Raw genomic sequence first — 21,508 nt, forward strand, 5'->3', positions numbered from 1 at the left:
TAAACATGCTTAGCAAATAAAAAAAATACTCATTTTATTTACAATACACAAATAAATTATATTTTCTAAACAATAACAAAACATATTCTATACATTTAAAAAAACAAAAATACAAAATGTAAGATAAACGATTTCTCTAAACTTATTAACTTTTAATTTTGCATAAAGATATTTTTACTCATGGAAGCGAATTTACCTTAAAATGTACACAATTTGGACATAAGACCAATGTCACATGTTCATGACCATACTTTTTTTAAAAAAAAAATATGCGTTACTGAGAAATACGCATATCAAGTTTATATTTCAAATACATTTTGGACCCAACATTTGTTTGAGATTAATACGGGGGTGGCTGCTGATACATGTGTTGCTGGTTTTGTTGTTGGTTTCCTGAATGCATTTGTCTTTGCAGTTGGGCTACAATTGCTGTTGGGTTTTGTGACTGCTGCTGCTGATTTTGATGTTGCATCGCCATGAGCTGCTGCCTCATTCGTTGTTGATTCATTTGTTGCTAAAAAAATATAAAAAAATTAACACAAATACAAAGTTTTAAAAAAGGTTTATAATACCTGAGTAAAATGCTGTGGAGTCGGTTGTGCCTGTTGTTGTTGCTGGTTTGGAGCTCCGGGCCTTGTGTAAGGTGGTGCTGGCTGGTTCTGACTTAGAGGTCCACCCATAGAAGACATAGTGACATTGGGAGCCTGCTGTAAAAAAATATTGTTTAATGTGTGAAAAATTGAGTTTGATAATTTACTAACTTACCTGCATGTATGGGCCTCTCATTCTTTGTTGGTACTCGGGAGTTCTCATCATAGGCTGGTCTGGGAACATTCCTGTGTTTGTAACCATACCACCAGCTCCGTAACCACCATAATTTTGATTTATTCCTAAGCATATGATAAGGGTAAATGTAGAACTGTGTTTAATTAATACCAGCCTTCACTAGAAATTAGAATTTTATGTTAAGAAAACAGGGTTACATACCTTGTTGCTGTATATTTTGGTATATTTGTTGTTGTTGTGCTGGGAACATTTGATTTGATTGATTGTTACCCTGCATTCCTGTTTGTATGCCTTGTATTTGTTGCCTTGGTACAAAAAATGACAAAAAACATAAATTTCAATATATTGGTCCAAATGGAGTAAAGTGAAGGAAAAAATGTTTAAAAACAAAACAATAATGTAACAGTACCTGAACATAGTTTGACGAGGCATTGGTTGGAAATTTTGCATTTGGGGTTGATTTTGCCCTATGTACTGGCTTGAAGGTGGTATTCGCATTCTAAGCATATTTGACAACGCTTGTTTGCTTTGGTTCACTCTTCCAGGACCAGCAGGATTACCTGCACCTATTAAGAAAATTTTGTAATGACAAATCCTTTATTAAAGCTGTATAGTTTATACCTTGCTGCATAGCCTGTTGTGGATAGTACACTTGCTGTGGATGCTGCTGTTGGTATGGAGGGGCACCACCCCATTGAGACGGTTGAGGCCCACCAGGGAATATGCCACCTTGCCCTTGCGTATTATACGGCCCGACCATTTGACCAATTTGATTCTGTGGTCCCGGGCCACCTTGCTTCATTTTAAACAAGAATGAAACATATCAATAAAATTTATCAAAAATAAGATTTCAGAGGACTAACTTGAACATGCTGCATGACAGGAGTTCCCGGTTTGTTCGTCTGTTTTTTCCTTCTTGTACTCAAGGCCTGTTTTCCCATGTGGCGCTTTCCACCTCTCGGGCTGTCTACAGAGGGTGGCGTGCTCTCGTGAATACCGGGTCCGCCCTTCATCTGAGCGCAATACACACAAGTACACTATATTAGGCATGTTCTCTGTTCTTTCCAGCTTCAAAGTAGAGAACTAAAAAATAATCGTTGGCCACTACCACTTTAATTACAAATACAAGTCTTGCTTAATCTGTAGAACTGATTATTTATTAAATATTGACACTAATGGGTTTAAAGAAACACTGGTGTTTAATTAAGCAAAACAAAATTTTAGAATAACTATCTTACAGAGAAAGTAGAGAACACATAAAAAATAATAAAAAAATATTGTCAAGTAAAAAGCAAGCCTTGTAATTGAAAATTATAATGGTTAACAGCCAGTAAACATATATTTCATAGTAAAGCTCCAACATATCCATGTTTAAAGATAGAAAAAATAAATTAAAATTTACTATTATAATAGCTAACAATTAAAATTTTAATTAAAAAAAGATAATACTATATTTGTGTAAATATTAATGGATAATAGATAGATTATATATAAATTTACAGAATACAGGATAGATGTACACTTTTCAATGAAATATATGTCCTAAAAACTAAACAAAAACATATTTTACATACAATTATGGAAAAGTATATTGCACTATTAATATACACAGGCATAAATTATTAATTTTGATCAGACATTAATTTATTCGGTAGTAGAATTTAATAAGGTTTTTATTTTTTTTCCGTAACAGCAGAGGTATTATGTTGGTCAGTCATATTATATCCTCGGGGTGTCATTAATTTGGGGTGTGAGAGAGAGAGAGAGAGAGAGAGAGAGAGAGAGAGAGAGAGAGAGAGAGAGAGAAACATTTGTAAGTACAGTAATGTGTGCCATGTCAAAAACTTGACCATTGCAGCCACTAACCACTTTTTTAACTATTATTATTATTTTTTGACAATTAAAATGTAATACTATTAAATTAACTAGAAATATATAAAATTTGAATTTATTACCCCTTACTGAATAAGTAGTTAAATGAAAAATCAACAAAATAAAAACTAGAATCAATGACTGTGTACATTTAAACATAGTAATGTAAAAGTAAGGTATAGCAGACATACAGGCTTTGGTGGGTCAATATCTTCAGGAGGAAGAGGCAGTGGCTCAAGATAAAAATCAGAACTCTTGGCAAGCGAGTGAGTGTGGCACTGTAAAAGCCTATGCGTCTCCTCGAATGGCAAAAGTCTCCTTTCAACACGTATCGCACCAAACCAAGGCCAAGAGAGTGGCGCCAAATTCTTTTGCCCTTCGAGGATATCCCATGGATTTATCCTTTGCTTCTCGCTGACTTGAAGACCCTGTCAAAATAAATTATCGTTTTGAATTTTATGTGAGCGAGATGTCGCTGGACGAGTTAGCTTTACGTGTTTGTCACTCGAGTCGAATGCAATCTTATTTCCTTTCATATCGGTGACCAGCCCAGAAGGGCTGCAGGCAATAACTTCCGTTTGCTTCTTTGGAAGTGGTAATAACTGTTTTACATATTGTATGGAAGGGGAATTTCGTTCTCCGACTTCCTAAAATCACACATGCCAAAATATTTTCATAAGTAAAAAAAAGAAGATGAATACACGAAAACAATTGCAAGGAAACATACTTTCTTTAATTTTTTCATTAAATTTTGATAGTGTTTTCTATTTTCCTCGCATTTCTCTGACTGTGAATCTGATACGAGTGTTGAGTGAATTAAGGTTGCTAGCATATCTAAAACCGTATTAAAGAGCTCCCTGAAAAAAAAACATTGATTACCATTGGATCACACTTCCATCTTTAAAACAGCATAAATTCAACTTACGAATTGTTATTTAAATCTATAACACCATAAATGACTAATTGAACTAGAAGAATTGCCCAGTCAGTAGTCAAAGTTGTATTGCGTTGGATTGTGTCAAACATCCCGCCAATTAGGGAAAATCTTAATAACAAAGCGTCTTGCATGGCAGTCCGGCTCTTATGATTTTCACATATGTAATTGCGATCCTATGAACAATAAAAATCAAATTATTTCTTACTGAACAATATTTAAACAAATATTAAACTTACTTCTTTAACTATTTGCAAACATTGTGTTAACTGTGTCTGCAGTGATGTTAACAATCCTTCCCGCTGATCATCTTGCCCTTTTAAACAAGTTAAAACCAGTGCTAAAAATGGCTGATGGTGCCCCATATGCGGACCTGAAGATGGCCTTGTTGGTGTACTTCCCTTGTTTTTGGCACTGTTTGTAAACCAATTTCCTGACTCCAACACTTGCCCTAGATTTGTATTGTTTTGTACAATTAATTTCGAAAGAATTATTAAAACTGAGTAACTCAAATATACCTGCTACTTTCAGTACTCTTCCTTGCACTGTTGACGGTAATTTCGCTACAAGAGGTGCAACCAACCACATTGAGTTTTTACCTTTGCAATTGTCTTCTCTGTAAATATTGAAAACACTTGAGGTTTAATTTCAAAAGTAAAAATGCTCAATTATAATATATTTTGTATTACTTATTGGATACTGGCAAGTTGAACAAATTTATCGCAGCTTTAGCAACGATGTCAAGCCACTGGTTTAACTCTTGATTATTCGACGCATACTGTTTTAACATCAACTGCATATCCAGCCAAGAAACTCTCAATGTCCAGAGCTCAAGATTCTGATTAAATATAATAATTACATTTTTTAGTATATTATTGTTTAAACAAAATGTATTTTTATTTACCTCCAAAATGTTTGTTATCATTGTTTTTTGATCTAGATTCACATCTGTACTGACAGGATTGTCAGGATAGCATATCATATGAAGCAGTCTCTGTGCCTTAAAAGGTTAAAATGAATATTACTGATAAATTGTTGATAAAAAAATAACAAAGCTTGATTTAAAAAAACTGCATGGAAGAAATTGTAAAAAAAAATAATACAAAAATAATTCAACAAACTTTTAGAAATTAGTTTTGTTTTTAGAATTAAACTTACAATCAAAAATTTCTGCTAACTTGTAAATATTTTCTTTCCTGGTTATTTTTGATATTTATTCGATTTTAAATTGACAAAATCTTTATACTTTTAATAATTGAGTATATTTTGTTTCAAAAAGTAAATGTAAACAATAATCGCTCAGGAAAACTTTTTTTTCTTTTTAGCTTTTCATCAATAACTCAAATTTCCTCCTCTTGTATTAACTGTAACTTAAAGATGCCTTGGCAGGCTTTCTCAAAGCCAGGAAAAGTCTCTTCACAGAAAGTTAACCTCGTTCATCATGAAGAGCCCTTTCAAGATTCTTGAATCTATCAGGAAGGGTTGCACAAGCTCTTGTTCAACTCATAGAATATTGGATTGCCCAGTGATTCGGTTCCATATAGCAACCCTCTAGGAACAACAACCAACTTTGTATGACCCTCCATTGAAATCCCTGTCCAAACCATCAAAACCTTGAAATGGACATCAGCACTGGGAAAAAAATTACATTCCGCTCACTCGTTTTGTCCACATGAAGCCTGGAGTTGTAGAGCAAATTTGGACTCATTTGTAAAAAACTGGTGTGAGAACAATGGTTGTGTTCTCAGGCAAAGTAAAGTCATGAATCTCAGTGTGTTCTGGTCAATTTATATAATCTGATGCAAAAAGCCATTAATCCAGATTTTTTTTTAAACATTCAAGCAGCTCATTTAAATATTTATACCCCTTGTACTTCCTAGTGCTGATGAATTGTTTGACTTGTAAGCATAAAAGAAAAGCATACATTTGGTTACAACTCGAATGAGAATCAATAAATATTTACCAAAAGTAAATAATGAGAATGAAAATGATTAACCGAAAATCCAGTCTCTAAATCATAATCCCAATTTTGAAGATAATATAAAGAAATATTTATTGTTAAAATTGAGAAAAATTAACAACATAATTTTATTATGGTGCAGAAAATAAAAAACATCAAGTGTGCAGAATTTTTGGCTTATCAGAGTTCAGAGAAAAATATTTTTAATCTTCACTTTCATGTCAAGAAATAATCCAATTCTCAAAACTGCATCAAAGCTTTAATATTAAAGTCTATACAAAATTATTACATTAATTCTGTTTATACAAGTGAATTATTAATGTATGTATGAACCCTAGAACCAACTATTTTATCTTTAATTGAATTTACCTGTTTTGCAGTTAACATACTGTCCAACATCATATCCTGAGTGCAAAGATCTTCAGGCCGTTGCAAACAACGTTCCAACACCCACTCTTCGCTGCACATTTCTTTAAGAACCAACTGAGCTAGCTCTGACAAGCCTCCATTGCTAGATATATTGTTTCCACCACTAAAATTAAATGGAAAAAAGTATTATAATGTTTTGACAATTGATAAAAAAATTCCCCTGACTATCAATTAACATTAAGAAAGACAACCATACCTTAAAATCTATACAAAACAAAAATAATAAATTTTTATAATGAAATTTAAAAAAAAAATACCCCAATTCCAATAATAATTCATCACGCGCTCCTCCCAAAGAATCTGAAGTTCCTAAGATATGACTAATGCTGAGTTCTCCTTGTCCACTAGGAGGAGTCATTTTATGAGGCTTTATTTTCCCACGGCTGCCTCTGCCAGCTGTTGCGTCACCGACAACGAGGATACCCTAAAAAAATAAGTTTATTATTTGTTCAATAAGATGAGCAGATAAAACAAACCTTAAGTACTGCTAGCACAGGGCCAACTTTGATATTGTTGTGTGCAGCTGCTAAAAGATGCCTATCGCAGCTTAACTTAATACTCGAAGTAGAGTTTACCGGTAGAGGATGCGGCGATGTACCTAAAATTAATAATGTAAGTGATTCCAACAAAAAAATCATTTTCAATTCAAATTAAGCTTGTTCATTTACCAACGGAATACATTGCAGGTTGAGGAACTTCACTTGTTTTAAAAAGTCTTAACAACAAATGACATGTTAACCTAGCTCCTGCTTCAGCATCTAAATCAGCATCACCTCTACCTGTATACACATTCATGCACACATATAGTAAATTATCAATTAACAAAAACAAGAATTAAAAACTGACCTTCATTGCAAACTGTCATAAGGGATGGAAGAGCAACATGGACTACAAAATCTTCAAGAGAGAAACAGTGCCTTGCTTAAAAATAAAATAAAAGTTATCTTTTTAATTAAAATATTACATTTTAAATATATCTATAGAAATTTTATTGACTTACCAACTAAAATTGAAGTGAATAATGCTAGTGAATTGTGAATAGAGAGGTCATGAATGTCAACATGGGATGTAACTTCTGTGTAAGAAGGGCTACTAGAAGTGTAGCAAAGAGCAGTTAGAACGCCTGGAACAGAAGCCAAATACTATTGTGAATTTACTACAAAATAACAGCAAGAACAAGTATTGTATTGGATGTGTGCATAGGTTTTTTTTTTCATTTTCCCCCATCAAATTTCGACTTTCGCCTTATAAAGGTGGCCATTCACGATTGCTCCAAATGCGCCAAGCCGTACAGCTCCATTTGGAGAGCCTGAAATTTGAGGGGGCATTCACGACTGCTTCACAGACAGTCGCTCCGAACATCAGCCAGTGAATTACCTTCTCAAAATGGATGACAATCTCTTGTGCTACGCTGCTGTTTGTTTATATATTAAAAGCAAAAAAAACCAAAGAGGAAATGGTGTAAGAAGTGGCTCCTGAACAGAAGCAGTAATACTCACGTCTTATTTATTCATTATATTTAGTGTTCTATTGACCAAATTACTTCTTTCAATTAATTAATCTTTTAGTAAGGTTTTGGTTGAAATGAAAAAGCTAGTGCCACGAGCGGGATCTGAATCCATGGCCTTCGAGCTATCGTGACTTCGATCCTCTCGGACACCAAAATATGGCAAAAAGAGAGAAAATTCGAAAGGTTTAAGGTTGAGATGGGGAGTTGGTGTCCGAGTGGATCAAACTATCGAAGTCACGATTTTAGCCGAATGTTGTGGATTCGAATCCCCTCGTGACACTACTTTTTCATTTCAACCAAAACCTTACACAAAAAAAAGATTAGCGTCTTATTTATATTTACTCCAGCTTGTTACCCCTTTGATTAGAAAACAAAAGACAGACATGAGAGAAATCATCACTCTACATGAAAGGTTGGCAGCCACATTATGATTTCTCGCTACAGGGATGAACTACGAAGAACTTAAGTTCTCAACTACGATTAACTAACTCAGCACTTAGGGGTTATCAATACCGCATCTCTCGTTGCATTTGTATCCTTTGTTTTGAAAAGGTCGACCAACTGGTTGAGAACCGAATTTCTTTTATTTCTATCGTGGTAATCATTGTCCACCACTTTCCATAAGCATGGTACATTTTAATACAATCCAATCACCTCAACAATAAAATCTCGATTGGATGTCATTGCCAATAAAGAATAAACGTTTTTGACTTTTTGAGAATGTAGGACGGAGATGTTTGCTCAGTGACAGAAAGATGGAGACTGCGCCAAAAAAACGCGGGTTTTCCCATTCACGACCAAGCCAGCGCTCCAATATTCCACCGTTCACGCCAGGTTTTCCCATTCACGAAGGCGCCATGCCGTCGTTGCACCATAGTCGTGTGGAGTGGCGCGATGGAGTTTGGACCAGTCGAATATTCGACCCAGCTGGGCACGCCAGTTCAGTTTTGCCATTGACGTGGTTTTTGCTAGGAGTGATCATGAATGGCCACCTTAAGGTGATCAATTATTACCTGCTAGCCCCATTAGCTCTAGTCGGAAAAGACTTATTGAAAGAGTAAGAAAGGGGCGGTTGATCCCAAAAGTCTGTTTAGAATAAACTGTGACGCGTACAACATGGAAGCAGATAAAATTCATTTGAGGCATTGCTTGCTACACGACTTCAATCTGGGGCATAGAGCGGCTGATGCCTGTCAAAATTTATGGTTTATTTAGTTACTGAACATGAGTGCCAACAGTGATTCCAACATTTTTGTAATGAAGTGACGAATCAAAGACCAGCCTTGTTATTGACAGCATAATGATCTTAAAAGCAATGATTTATTAGTGGCATTGGAGGATGAAGACAAATTAAATGAAGCAGAGCTATTAGAATGATTTCATATACATCCCACAATGGAAAGAAGGATCCGATCTCTAGGTTACAATGTGAAACTCGATTCATGAGTTCCCCATGAATTGTCCCTTAGGAATAAGAAATACCATATGGCTTGTGCGTTAATAAGCATAAACCAGAAGTGTTTATTCCCTATTTGGTCAAATTAGAAATGAGAAGTGTGTCCTTTACAAAAATGTTACAGCTGAAAGATCATTTGCCACAAGAATGAAACACCGTCATCAATGTCAAGAGCTGGATTGAATCCTCATAAGGTCCTAGAGTCTGTTTGGTGGGATATTCGAGAAATAATTTTTGGGAACTCTTACCACATAGCCAAACCTTTACAGCAGGGGTATACTGTGGATAAACATCCAGCCCTGGAGAATAGATGCAACATCTTGTTTCACCATCACAATGTCATTCCTCACACAGCTTCACTCACTCAGAGTAAAATCGCCGAGTTAGGCTGGCAACAGTCACCCACCCTCCATACTCTCCAGACCTTGCCCCTTCCAATTTTTACTTGTACTCCCTAGACAACCTCTTAAAAGGTAATTTTTGACTAAAATTGTTCTCTAGGTCATCAAACTTTTATAAAAACGTATATGGTTTTTACAGTTTATTATTCATTTATAGAAAAGTAAGGAAATTATGTTTTGAATTAAAAATAAGATAAATTTATATTTTGAAAGTTTGACTTATTTTTCTGAAAACTGAAAAATATACTAAGCACACATACAAAGTAAGATGTTAGTCGTTAGATGGTAATGCTGAAAATATGCATACATTACATTAAGTAAATAATTAAATTAACGTACCTAGCCACTCTGCTGACAACAGGTTGCAATGGGCGGTTAATTCTGCGCTGAGATGTCCCAAATCGTTGAGTCTATCAACATCATTTGTTGAACAAACAGCCATTATTGTATTGCATACGAATGAGTAACGATTATTTGAGCTATCATTCAGCTGTCTGTACCACGCTGGCTCAATTTTCACTAAAATTGAACATTTTATACGATTACATCCCCTGTAAATTTATTCTGTAAAATAATCTATTGTCAATATTGAGACATACTTCCTTTCCGGACGGATTTAATAACGTCGGCCAGAAAAGGTGTTATAGTCTGATTCCCAGATTGGTTCGGGGTTAGAGATGAGTAAAGGGCGGCGCGGATTTTCGGATAGGCATTGCTGAACGGCTCAGCGCTGTGGGGCCGGGTCTTCAGCAAATTGCACGAAGCATACAAATCGTACAGATGTGAAAGTACGCATCTTTCGGCGCTAGAGCAGTCGCCGGGGTTTGAAATATGTTTAACAACTCTGCATAACCCTTCGAATACTGCCACAGTCTGTTCTCCAGATACTAGAATAAAAAATAGCATAAATAAACAAGTTAGTTAATCACATAGGAGTAGTGAAGGAAGTACTTACATAAAAGACAGCAGTGATACCTTCGTAATACACCGACAATATACAAAACAAGCCCCGTTGTGTATGTTTTGACTAAATTCGATCCTTTTGCATCCAGCTGAGCTTCAACTTCGGGAATTTCTTTGAGAATCTATAGTAATAATTATTCTGTTACAATTCCATTACATTTTAAGCCAGTAGTAAGGTAATTAGATTTTATAAATAATTAACGACCCATCTAGTCAGCAGTTGTGTGAGTAGAGTTTGTGTGTTCAAGGAGAGGAACAAGCCGTAAGAAGAAAGAACTAGGACGAGGCTTATCTCAACAGTCCGAGGAACAACCCATATCAGAGGGTAATTCAACTATAAGGTTATACGAACTCTCATGGTGCTGATGTTCTTCTTTTTTTTTGGGGGGGGGGGACTGAATGTCAGGTTCAAATCCCAGGGCCAGTGGATTCGAACCTAGGTCTTTTATCTTACAGTGGAGTCGCCATTTGACCTTTAAACCGCTGTGGCCACAATGTAATTTTATTTTAACATCAGTTTAAAATGATTTAACTTTTCAATATATTCAACAAGGATGATTAGGCTTGACAAAAAATATTTTTAAGATCTTTTAGCCGTTCTTAAAGTATGAACCACATCTAATGGAAAAAAACAGCGAGATAATAGGCACAGCACTATAATCATATACCATAAAACTATGCATTAGTATTAATATTACTAAAGGTATAGGGAGTAAAATAGTCTATAACGTTCACAAAACCCAATTTTTCCTACATAAACATTACAGACTTACATAACTCAACTCTTGAATTTGAAAACCCAAGGGACAACAAAAATAATTCATAATATCAAGATATTCGAATAATAATAAAAAACGTTAAGAGCTGATATGCATTTTTCCAAGTTATTACATGGTAAATTGTACATACAAAAAACATTGTAAAAATAACGAAAAAGCGGAAATAGATCAACTGTAAAATTGAACGTTGAACAGCCAACCTAACAACTAGAGAAAATTAAAAGAAATTAAGAAATAATACGTGGAAATTTGAAGGAATATTACAAATAAAAAGTTCGAATTATAAAAAGGTCATGGGGCTCCATTTCAAATTAGAGCATCCTTCCTCCCCCTGTTATGAAAAATGGCAAAAAGGAGGGAAAATTCAAAAGGTGGGGTTGAGATGGGAAGTCGGTGTCCGAGCGGATCGAGGTCACGATAGCTCAAGTGGTAGAGCAGTGGCCTATCTAGCCTAAGATCGAGGGTTCGAATCCCGCTCGTGCCATTGACTTTTTTATCTCAACTAAAAACCTTAATTAATTGTAATATATTAATTGGTCAAGCGGAATTTAAAAATTTAAAATAAAGTATATTCACTAAAGCTCTCCGTGGCTATTTCATTTGTCGTCGAGAATCCAATCCGATTACACGACATTTGAAAAATGGCAAAAAGGAGGGAAAATTCAAAAGGTGGGGTTGAGATGGGAAGCTGGTGTCCGAGTGGATCGAGGTCACAATAGCTCAAGTGGTAGAGCAGTGGCCTATCTAGCCTAAGATCGTGGGTTCGAATCCCGCTCGTGCCATTGACTTTTTTATCTCAACTAAAAACCTTAATTAATTGTTATGAAAAATATTTCCTATCACCGAGTGTATTGAAATGTTCAGAATTTTTTGATTTAACAAAGTGACCTGATGAGGAGTTCATATTATTAAGAAATTCAAATTAACTTAAGCTGACTGTATGTAAAAAGTACCTGTATGCAAACATCAATTAATCCATAAATATTTAAGGCCAGTTCCATCAGATCAAATAAAAACGCGACATGCTCTTGGACTGGAAGATAATTTGAGTTTCCTGAAAATCATAAAACTTGAGTAATAGCCTGGATCAGTATTACATAATATTTTATTTTAGTTGATGCTCACCCGAAGCAAATGAGCTTATCATCTCATAAACAGTAATGCTGCACTGCCATGTAACTACATGCTGGTCAAAAAAAGATAAATTCTGTACTCTTGCAGTTGTAGATTCAAAGTTGAATTCATTTCTGGAATGTTTCTTTACTTTGCCACCTGAATGTTACAATTTCGTTGATTAGCCTGGCATATTGGCAAATAAAAAAATGTATAACATTTAAAAGTACCTTCAGCGACATCGATGCTGAATTTTTTAGAAAACAATTTGCAAATATCTTTCGCTGTCCGTTTCACAACATGTCGAGCTTCATCCCGAACTCGTCCAACACCGTATAAAAGCACATGCCTTTGGTTACACTCATGAGAACAACTTTCATCCTAAAAGTTTGTAAAATTAATATATAAGGGTCAGTATTAAATGAAAGTCGAAACTAACTTGTGGCAGAGGAAAATGTGTTGTATAAAGGAGATGCCTTGAAGGTTTTCCGTTTAGTCCAGAGTTATCGACTTCTGAATTAAGGTGATTGATTCCACCTGACACTAATGAACCACTAACATCTTTCGGCGAATCAGGAGCATCCTGGGAAAAATATTTATTAGTAATCGACCATTTAATTGTGAGATTTCCTAAGATGAACTTGTAGTCTACTTAGTAATTTATTAAATCCATTAGATTTAGTGGTCTGGTTGACCAAATTACTTCTTTCAATTAATTAATCTTTTTATCCCGCTTGTGACACTATTACTATATTAAGTAGAGTGGGCGACCAAGACCCGAGGGGTTAAATGCCTGGGTAGACTCATACCCTGGCTCGTGACACTAACTTTTCGCTTCTCGGCCTTTTGGCTAAGATCAAAGTATAGTATCTGCTTGTGACACGAACTTATTCATTTCAACCAAAATCTTACATAAAAAGATTAATTAATTGAAAGTTAGTAATCCATTTTATTGTGCTAAATAGGTCAATTTAAATTAAATCTTAACTTGCAGGCTTACCATTGAATTTTGTTGTTCTTTTGTAATAGTTTGCAATAACTCGCCCAAATCGTCATCAATTTTACTATCATCACATTCCATCGCTCTTCCATGTTCCTAAAAAAATGTTAAATTTTTACAATTTCATCAAAACTTATAACTTAAAAATGTTCCAACCTGTAATTTGCTAGGTTTTAAATAGAACAACGCTGTTGGATCACTGTCTAAATGTATCTGAGATGGTGTTTCTAAAGGTTTATTACTACTGGGCCTTGCTGAACTACCTGGATTTGTTACTGTTTAAAAATGAATTATTACATTTCAACATAATTATTTACTATAAATGTTTTTTACCATTCTGTTCACTTATTTGCAAAAGATCTCCTCTTGAAATTAATGTGCACATGTAGGCGTCATGCGAGAAAACATCATGCCTCACAAGTTCAGAAAACAAATGTACCAAATTTGTAAAAACTGTCCGATTCGTGGGATAATTACTGGTGTCATCTGTATTAAAGAAAACAATTTGGTATTTACAAATTATTAAAAGTTATGGTGCATGATGAGACAACCTAACACTGGTGCATCGTTGTCCAGATACTTCATTAGAAGTGATTGAAACACTGGCAGGCCTGGTGTAGCCGAGTTTACCGAATCTTTGTCATCTGTTACATCGGTTTCTTGACCTTGTTGAATTTGATTGTTCCTCCTTTCCAAGAGTTTGGCAACAGCGATCGCTCTATGTTCACCGTAACGAACACCACTCACAGCCCACCAGCACAACAAGTTAACAATCGGTTCTTCTTTTTCTATTTGCTGAAAATTCAAAATACGTTTAATAACGACTACTTATTTTAACGGTAAAGCACTAACAAATTGGTTTTTTTCTGGTGGATTTGGAAATATTTTTTGGTAGAGTGTATCCAATGAGTTGTTTGTGTCCACTTTGTGAAAGGAATGTCTATCTAGTGCGTCTAAAGCCGTTAGTACTCTTTGAGTCTTAACTCCCGCACACGACTGTTGCCATTTATCACAGGACCATTTATTTTCTGCCGCTTGGCTCCTTTGTTTTATCATCTCTTCAGCGGCTCTCAACTGATTACTAAAAAGAAAGTGTTATTTACTTCAGGCTTTCAACTACATAATCGTACCAACTTACCGTAAATGCTGGTTGGAATTTCTTTGTGGCATTGGTAGCAAGGAAGGTGAACATAAAAGAATGTCTAAAGGAGAACCGTTTAACATAGAGGCAGACTTCCCTTCACCGATGCTATTCCATACCAAAGCTGTTGGACATTCTAATGTAATGACCTAAAATCATGATATAAATTATCGACTGTGTTTATATACTATATTTTACAAAGTTTTTTAGTTTCCAATCAACCCTGTACTATTCTTTAATGGTATTACAGTTAAACTTCCCTTAACAGACACCTCTAGAAAGCAGACGCCTCCTTTGAACCGACAAATTCTGATACCCCAGTGACCCCCCCCCCAGTCTTCCCATTAAAATCTTCTCTAAAGCACACATTCCCAATAAAGGATGGCAAACGACCTTTTCGACTATTTACAAAACTCTTCTCAAAAGCAGACAGCAGTCTCCTGAAAATGGACAATTCTGAGAAATTATATTTCTCCTATGTGTTTTATTTGCCTTCCGTATTTTGTCTTGAATTTGATATGCATATTTTGATTATGCCACTTCGCAAACATGTTTATGTGCTTATTCAGTTTGACTTCGAATTTCAACACAAGAATATCACACCTCCCCTTGATACTTAAAGAGAAAATTAATATAATTAAAATGAGTTAAAAACTGAAAAAAAGTGTGCAAGAGTGATTTAGCCACAACATTTTCCATCAGAAAGACCCAGGAAGTGAAATTCTAAAGAATAACAAGGAACTTTTAGATCAATTTTACAAACTTGGAAATAACCAATCCTACAAATTTTTCTTCAAAAATAGCCTGGCCTTTTGCATGGTTTTGCCATGCTAGATTTGTATACCACTGTCTGACCCGTTTATCCGAGAAAAGGCCTTAACATTTAGGGTAAACGGATTTTAAAAGCATCAAGGTTGGCTTGCATACTTAGAAATTGGCATAAGATTTCTTTTAAGATGATTAGTCAAAATGCAGCATCAGTAAACACCAAGGTTGGACAAACACACAATATTGCTCCAGTTTTGAAACCAAAAACAATTTTTTTGCCTTATTTTATAAAACACTTTGTTAAAACTATGCAGTTAAAAAAATAAGGCTGTTAATAAATAAAAGTTTCAAAGGGCCGTTTAACTTTGCTCTTTGCACAAATAGGTTTGGTGAATTTGAAAACCATCTCTTCTTTATTTAAATAGTAGTGGGTTGATATTATTATTAATATTAAAAATCCTTTAGGTTTCAAAGGGGTCGAAATCAATGGGTGTCCTTCACAGGGAAGTTTCACTGTTACCACTAACGATTGTAAAATGCCAGAATGACGAATGCAAGTGTAGGCATTAGAAACATTCAAGTTATGTGAACACCCCACAGACCTCAACGAGATTATCTAGTCCGTTCTTCAATAAAATAAAAATAGTATTAATTAAATAATAATGTAGGGTGAAATGAAAAAAAAAAAATTAGCCTGATGGCTGAATTACTATCTACCAGTGATTACAAAAATAAAATTTTTTTAGTACCTGAATAATTACACTTAGAGACAAAACAACATCTTTATGATGAGGGCAATTTAAATATTCCTTTAGGACAGAAGCAGCCGAGTTGCTGACAGTATTATTCTGGGTAGTACAAACCCTAAAAACATTAAATATTATCAGATATTTTATACAATACAGAGATATAATAACCAAAAATATTATGAAATCATTTTTATGATAATTAATCAATTATTCATGTGTACATATTCCCAACCATCCCTCGCTTGATGACTTCATCATGCACAGATAATTAGAATTGATTTTGTTTTACTTCTGAATTATCGAAGATAAGGAAGCCTTGTATTCATGTGGGAAGTAGACAAAATGTTACATGAAAATTTCCTCTTGTATTTGCATTTTGCATTGTGCATTTTGTATTTCAGACGCTTCTGAACAAATTTGTCTGTCTGTGATCAATTCCTTGTAACCATCACAACTCCAAAACCATGAGACGAATTTTTATGAAATTTGCAGAGATTACGAAAATTGGATTCCCTATGAATTTCACTGTGATCGTATAAACGATATCGCCTGCACATGTGAAAAAGTACAATTGTACACACAGCTATATACTTGAAAACATGTGTCAGATTCTTATGAAATTTTCAGGAATTATGTAGGATGATCCCTATAAATTTTATTCCAAATAGATTAATATATGCACATGTGCTAGCAAAAAATGTGAGGAAGTTATATTGTCCATCCACTTGGCACACTTTTTTCAATATAATTTCTTCTATGCATGTCAGAACAATTTTAAGTAACACTTACATATTGTGGTTTGGACTATTTGGCGAGACGCCACCTGCGGTTTGATTGTTACACAGTTGTGCAAGCCTTCCCATACAAATATATGCTAGTTTCCTAGCGAGAAGTTCATTTTGAACAAATTCCTCGAGGTATTGAAGGACAACTGGAAGGACAAGACGCAGCGGGCCATCTTCTGCTGGTGGCCAGTTTTTGTACTTTTCAAGTTGCTCTAAAATCCACTGAAGCATTTCTTGCCTGTCCAGCAAGCCTTCCTAAACAGGAAATAAATTGGACAAAATTTATTACACATTTTAAATAAACGCCATTTGTGGCAAGCATTGTGTTATATAAATTTTAAAGTTTTAACAACAAACCTGGTACAAGTAGCGTGATAATTGAGTTGTGTAGTGCCAAAGTTTTAGAGATGATTTCTGTTCTTCAGTCATTGTTGTTTGTGAACTCGATTGATAAAATTCTTGTAACTTGCTAAGTTGCTCTTTAAGGAATTTTAACAACGAAGCGGTCCACTCTAGAACATTTTAAATACACTTTTATTTTTGAAATATATTTTATTTATTAATGTAAACATTAGTGTATATCCACAAACTTCTTTGAAAAGTAAATATTTAATACAAATAATTCTTGCCTTGGGTTGGATCTGGAAGTTGCCTCTTCTTTCCCTTCGCCTCAGTCACAGCCACAGTATACGCTGAGCTCAGTTTTATGAACCAAGCCGCTCTCAACATGGGTACTTGAAAATCACAGAGTAGAGGGTAGATATCCTCTTTCTTGTTAAAATTAGGTGCCTACAAAAAATAGGAAGGATTAAAACTAACTAATGCCTAATGATGTATGGTTCTTACCTTTTTTGAAAGGGAAAGCAATGCTTTACTTCCCGACAAATCTTTGAACCAAGCCTCGACTGCCGCTTTTGTCCTGCCTGTGGCTGGCCAAAAATTGTCCTTTGGATTAATTTGTTGCCTCTTCCGGCCAGAATCTGGCAGAGTGTTGATTTCATCTTTTTTTCCAATAATTGCATTAAAATAGGCGCCAATCTTGACAAATAAAGAATTATTCAGTAATATTTCAATCAATGTGAGATGATATTATGCTATTTTTATATTGGAATTGGAAAGAGACTGGTTTGATCAATTTAAAAATAATACAAATTTGGCAAATACAACGTTAAAAAAGTGTGGGGCTAATGACAATGTTATGACACCTTGAAAATATAGATACTCCAATCTTCCAAATCTGAGAAACAAATATTATACATGCGATTAGGGTTTTTATTACTCCATTTTTCTATTTTTTGGTGAGTACTTACAATGATACTTAAAACAGATTGACTATGTTATATCTGTTTTTTTTTTTTTTTTTTTTTTTTTGAAACTGCAACTGTGCATTGTTCATGGGACCTTTGTTGTACGTATTAAGCAAAAATGGGAAATCGATAGGAGAAGGATGAAAATTCGAAACTTCTTTACCTTTGAAGCAGTAACATTGCAATTCCTTGCAGTACCAAATTCATCGCTCAACTGATATGCAGAAAAGCCGAGCTTCACGTTAGTGACTGTCAGTTCGTCCTGTTCAAAACACACAATGTTAATACTGCACAGAGATACTTGTTAAAAAAGGCCAGGATTATAAGATTCCGCTTACAGACAATATTATCGCACCACTTATTATTACTACTTTAAAATTAAACAAATTATCTTTCACTTTAGTTACTATTTAAAATATTTTTCATGATGAGTTATTATTTTAAATGTTCATTTATTAGTTTTTTATTTTTATAAATATTTTAATCCTCTTAACACAAACAGTAGAATGTTGCCCAAAGTTGATTTCATTTTATTTAATTTTGTTCATTGGCACCAGTCATATATTAGAGTGAACACAATAGAGAAGAAGGGTTGTTTTTCATTGCTTCAGAGAAAAAGGCGAGGGATGGGTTTGACCTACATCTACAGACATCAGAGAACCTATTTCACCTGACCTTGCCCAACTGCAGTGTCACAGGAAATGAGATCAGAGATCTCATAAGGTGAGCCTGAAATGTTTCTATTTCCACCGAGGCTATAAAAAAAAGGCTTAATGAATGTAACTTTAGAGCTCATGGATCTCTCCTTACCACAGCTGAACACGTGAATTGGACCATAGTCAAATTGGGAGAAAATTCTATTTACAGATGAGGTGAGAATAGGTCTCACAGGTTCAGATGACCCCCCCCCCAGCATAGATGTACGCTCGCCCATGTTGCATGTCTCCCAGATGGGGTAAAATTTCCTTTGACGCTAATACCGAGTCTTGCATGGAAAGTCTGTAACATCATACAGGTATTTATAAGAAATAATTAAGAGATTCTGGCTAATGCAGCATAATGCCAGAGCCTATTCGGTGGATGATTTCCTAGAGGTGGAGAAAACTAGTAAACTACAAATCCCACTATGTTATCATGATAACGAAACTATACTAGTTAGTTCAAAGTAACTGCTACTTGGTTTGGTATCTCTGGGGTATAGTCTAAAAGAAATCTGATAAAATGCCAAAACACATCTGAGCCAGCAAAATTCTGTGAGGATGGGAACAGAAGATGATTGGTAACTCTCAAACGATAAAATGAAACTACTCAAAGGTGTTCAGAGGAAATCGATTATAAATGTTTAATTTACAATTTAGGACTAAAGTTGCATACTAATGAGTATAACAAATAGTTAAAATTATCCCATATCTCCCACATTCAATGAGTGTGTTAGGAAAGGAAGCAGGAAAAACTAAGAATCTTACTACGATTCTTAACGTAGACACCACAGACTGAATGGGCATTTGAAGAAGATTGATATAATCCAACACAGCACGAGTAGACTCTACAAGGAAGCAGAGGAACCCAACACGTATGCTAACAAACTGTGGTGCTATACTTGCCCACAGGTGGAATTGTTTTGGGATGTACAGGAGGTTCACGTTCATTCTAGTCCACTCTAATCTAGGAGCAGTATTGTCACAAAGTTGAGGTGAACCGTAGAAGATGTTCAACCATGAAACTGGGCCTATTAAACAAATTTCTTGAAGAACTCACTGATGTGCTATCAGAACAAGGGATACAATAGCCCTTAATGGTAGGAAATGTAAATGATCACCGTTTTCTTTCAATTTTTCCAACCTTAAAATGAGTTTCCAATGCGCGAAACTTGTCTCAGGTTAACCATTTCCACGAGTGAAACATTTCGGAACCTAGAGGCAAAATAAGGTGAGCCTGCAGTATACTCAAGACAAGCAAGCCGTTTATAACTAACCAACTGCTGCATCAGCTTTTGCTATCATGGTGATACTTTATGCTAAAAAGAAAAACAAAATGCCGGTGGTGGACCAAAGAATTATTTTGTTGGTGGTTGCAATATGGGAACGTCTTTTCAGGGATATAGCAGTAGAACCCATCGATGATTTTGTTAGACTTTACCCAGATGACTTCCGAAGACTTTGAATATCTCTTGTCTTCCTGTAAGACCACATTTGAGTTTTCATTTGTGCATTAAGAGTACCTACAGTTTATCCCATTTTGATACTAATTTCCTTCCATGCATCCTCTCTCTTGTTCTGATGAGTTTTATCTTTAGCATCCCTCCTACAAAAATCGGTAGCTATGATACATTCGGATAAGTCGAATGCACTCCTCCTAGTTCATTCTCTTGCTCGAGACAAAATGCGTTTACACGAAGCAAAACAAACAACACAAAACACTTTAATGCACACTAAAAAACCGATAGCTGTTCGGCTCACCCCAAAACATTCTCACGTCAGTAGTTTCGCTCTTGGCTAGGTCTCCACAACGTGAGACAAATTTCGTGAAACAGTTGCGCGAGTGAGTTTCACGCAGTGGAATCCCAGCTTAATAATGTTTTTTGTAAATTAATAAAATGTTTAAACGGCTAGTTTCTACAACCCAAAATGTGAATGAACCTCAGTGCAATGCATTAAAACATTTTAAAAGTGGTGCGTTAATTTTGTCTTAGTCTATCTATGTTTGTTGACAGGATTGTCAACACAACGAAAGGAGACGGTTTACTTATTATTGTATATACAAGTTATATATATTATATAATTTACATAAAAGAAAAATGTAAACAATGAAATGAACGGACCTCTTTTTGTTTAGGCTCCTGGGGATAGACGTCGGGAGGACCAAGCCTCGGTCTTTTCAGAGACCTGGTTTCGTAAGAGAAGCTTTTCATGGTCAACGTCGAACTTTGTTAAAACGGCCAGACGTCAAATCGCAATAAAAATCGTGCGTTTGTCACCAAGGGGCTGAATTCGAGAGAACAGCGCATCTGGAAATTTCCAGTTCTCTCCAGAAACTCTAGAGGACGGCACGAATCCGATTTCCGACTTCAGGGTGAAATACTCGCGTCTTCATGGCGAGTCGCTGACGCTTCAATTTGCCACCAAAGTGTTCAAATTGAGCGTAAACTAAAGTTTTTTGACGGAATGGAGTAAACTGTAAAGCGAGTGTCCGACAACTTGAGGTAATCGACTGGCATCAGGCATAGGCATCGCGATACTCGATTTCGAGTAGCCGAGTAAGGGATGCGGAATAAGTATCGATACTGGGACTGTCAAATGTCAACGGTATCGGGACTTACCCAACTTACCCAAGAACAATACCAGTTCTTTCTTCTCTGTTTACTCAGCGCTTAGGACTAGTTAACGAAAACAAAAAGTAAAAGTAAGTAGGAATGAATAGAACCATCTGTATTTCCTTGTCCAAACCTAGCTGTGAAAAAGCTCACTCCTCTATACATCTGTTTCTCTCTCTTTGTTTGAATCTAATGTTCTCTAATGCAATTTGTTTTATAAGAAAAACCTTGTTTTTAGATAA

At 35.3% G+C, this 21,508-nt stretch overlaps 1 protein-coding gene and 1 pseudogene across 2 annotated transcripts; one reads left to right on the forward strand and one right to left on the reverse strand.

The window, feature by feature from the left end:
- Positions 1 to 261: 261 nt before the first annotated feature.
- LOC106661377 (mediator of RNA polymerase II transcription subunit 12) lies at positions 262 to 21,316 on the reverse strand. 2 transcript variants are annotated; one of them, XM_014384708.2, is made up of 41 exons: positions 20,775 to 21,316; positions 18,117 to 18,215; positions 17,493 to 17,684; positions 17,276 to 17,435; positions 17,004 to 17,158; positions 16,651 to 16,901; positions 15,862 to 15,976; positions 14,342 to 14,493; positions 14,056 to 14,284; positions 13,755 to 13,998; positions 13,537 to 13,689; positions 13,360 to 13,478; positions 13,204 to 13,299; positions 12,643 to 12,786; positions 12,434 to 12,584; positions 12,216 to 12,362; positions 12,044 to 12,144; positions 10,304 to 10,433; positions 9,948 to 10,235; positions 9,688 to 9,867; positions 6,982 to 7,104; positions 6,828 to 6,902; positions 6,650 to 6,760; positions 6,458 to 6,579; positions 6,239 to 6,405; positions 5,922 to 6,084; positions 4,497 to 4,592; positions 4,282 to 4,430; positions 4,111 to 4,208; positions 3,832 to 4,043; positions 3,584 to 3,768; positions 3,386 to 3,515; positions 3,153 to 3,305; positions 2,850 to 3,086; positions 1,650 to 1,823; positions 1,408 to 1,582; positions 1,196 to 1,352; positions 988 to 1,091; positions 766 to 890; positions 573 to 707; positions 262 to 514 (listed from the first exon to the last, which is right to left on the reverse strand). In XM_014384708.2, exons 1-41 carry the CDS (start codon positions 20,862 to 20,864, stop codon positions 341 to 343), a joined length of 6,261 nt encoding a protein of 2,086 aa, XP_014240194.1. In that variant the 5' UTR covers positions 20,865 to 21,316; the 3' UTR covers positions 262 to 340. The 2 variants fall into 2 exon arrangements, with proteins under 2 accessions (XP_014240194.1, XP_014240193.1); XM_014384707.2 differs by having other exon boundaries at positions 4,111 to 4,226.
- Positions 13,034 to 13,152, forward strand: LOC112128018 (annotated as a pseudogene).
- Positions 21,317 to 21,508: the final 192 nt, after the last annotated feature.

The sequence above is a fragment of the Cimex lectularius genome, unplaced genomic scaffold, assembly GCF_000648675.2.
Source record: "Cimex lectularius strain Harlan isolate CLEC.00 unplaced genomic scaffold, Clec_2.1 scaffold20, whole genome shotgun sequence".
In the NCBI taxonomy this organism is placed as follows: Eukaryota; Metazoa; Arthropoda; class Insecta; order Hemiptera; family Cimicidae; genus Cimex; species Cimex lectularius.

What these genes read in the sequence shown, in the direction of transcription:
- LOC106661377 (XM_014384707.2), bottom strand. Translation starts at nt 20,864, where the DNA reads ATGAAAAGCTTCTCTTACGAAACCAGGTCTCTGAAAAGACCGAGGCTT. An exon ending in GAATTATTATTGGAATTGGG is followed by an intron (nt 6,085 to 6,238) that starts GTATTTTTTTTT and finishes ATTTAATTTTAG; the next exon opens with TGGTGGAAACAATATATCTA. An exon ending in ATATTGACCCACCAAAGCCT is followed by an intron (nt 1,824 to 2,849) that starts GTATGTCTGCTA and finishes TGCCTAATATAG; the next exon opens with TGTACTTGTGTGTATTGCGC.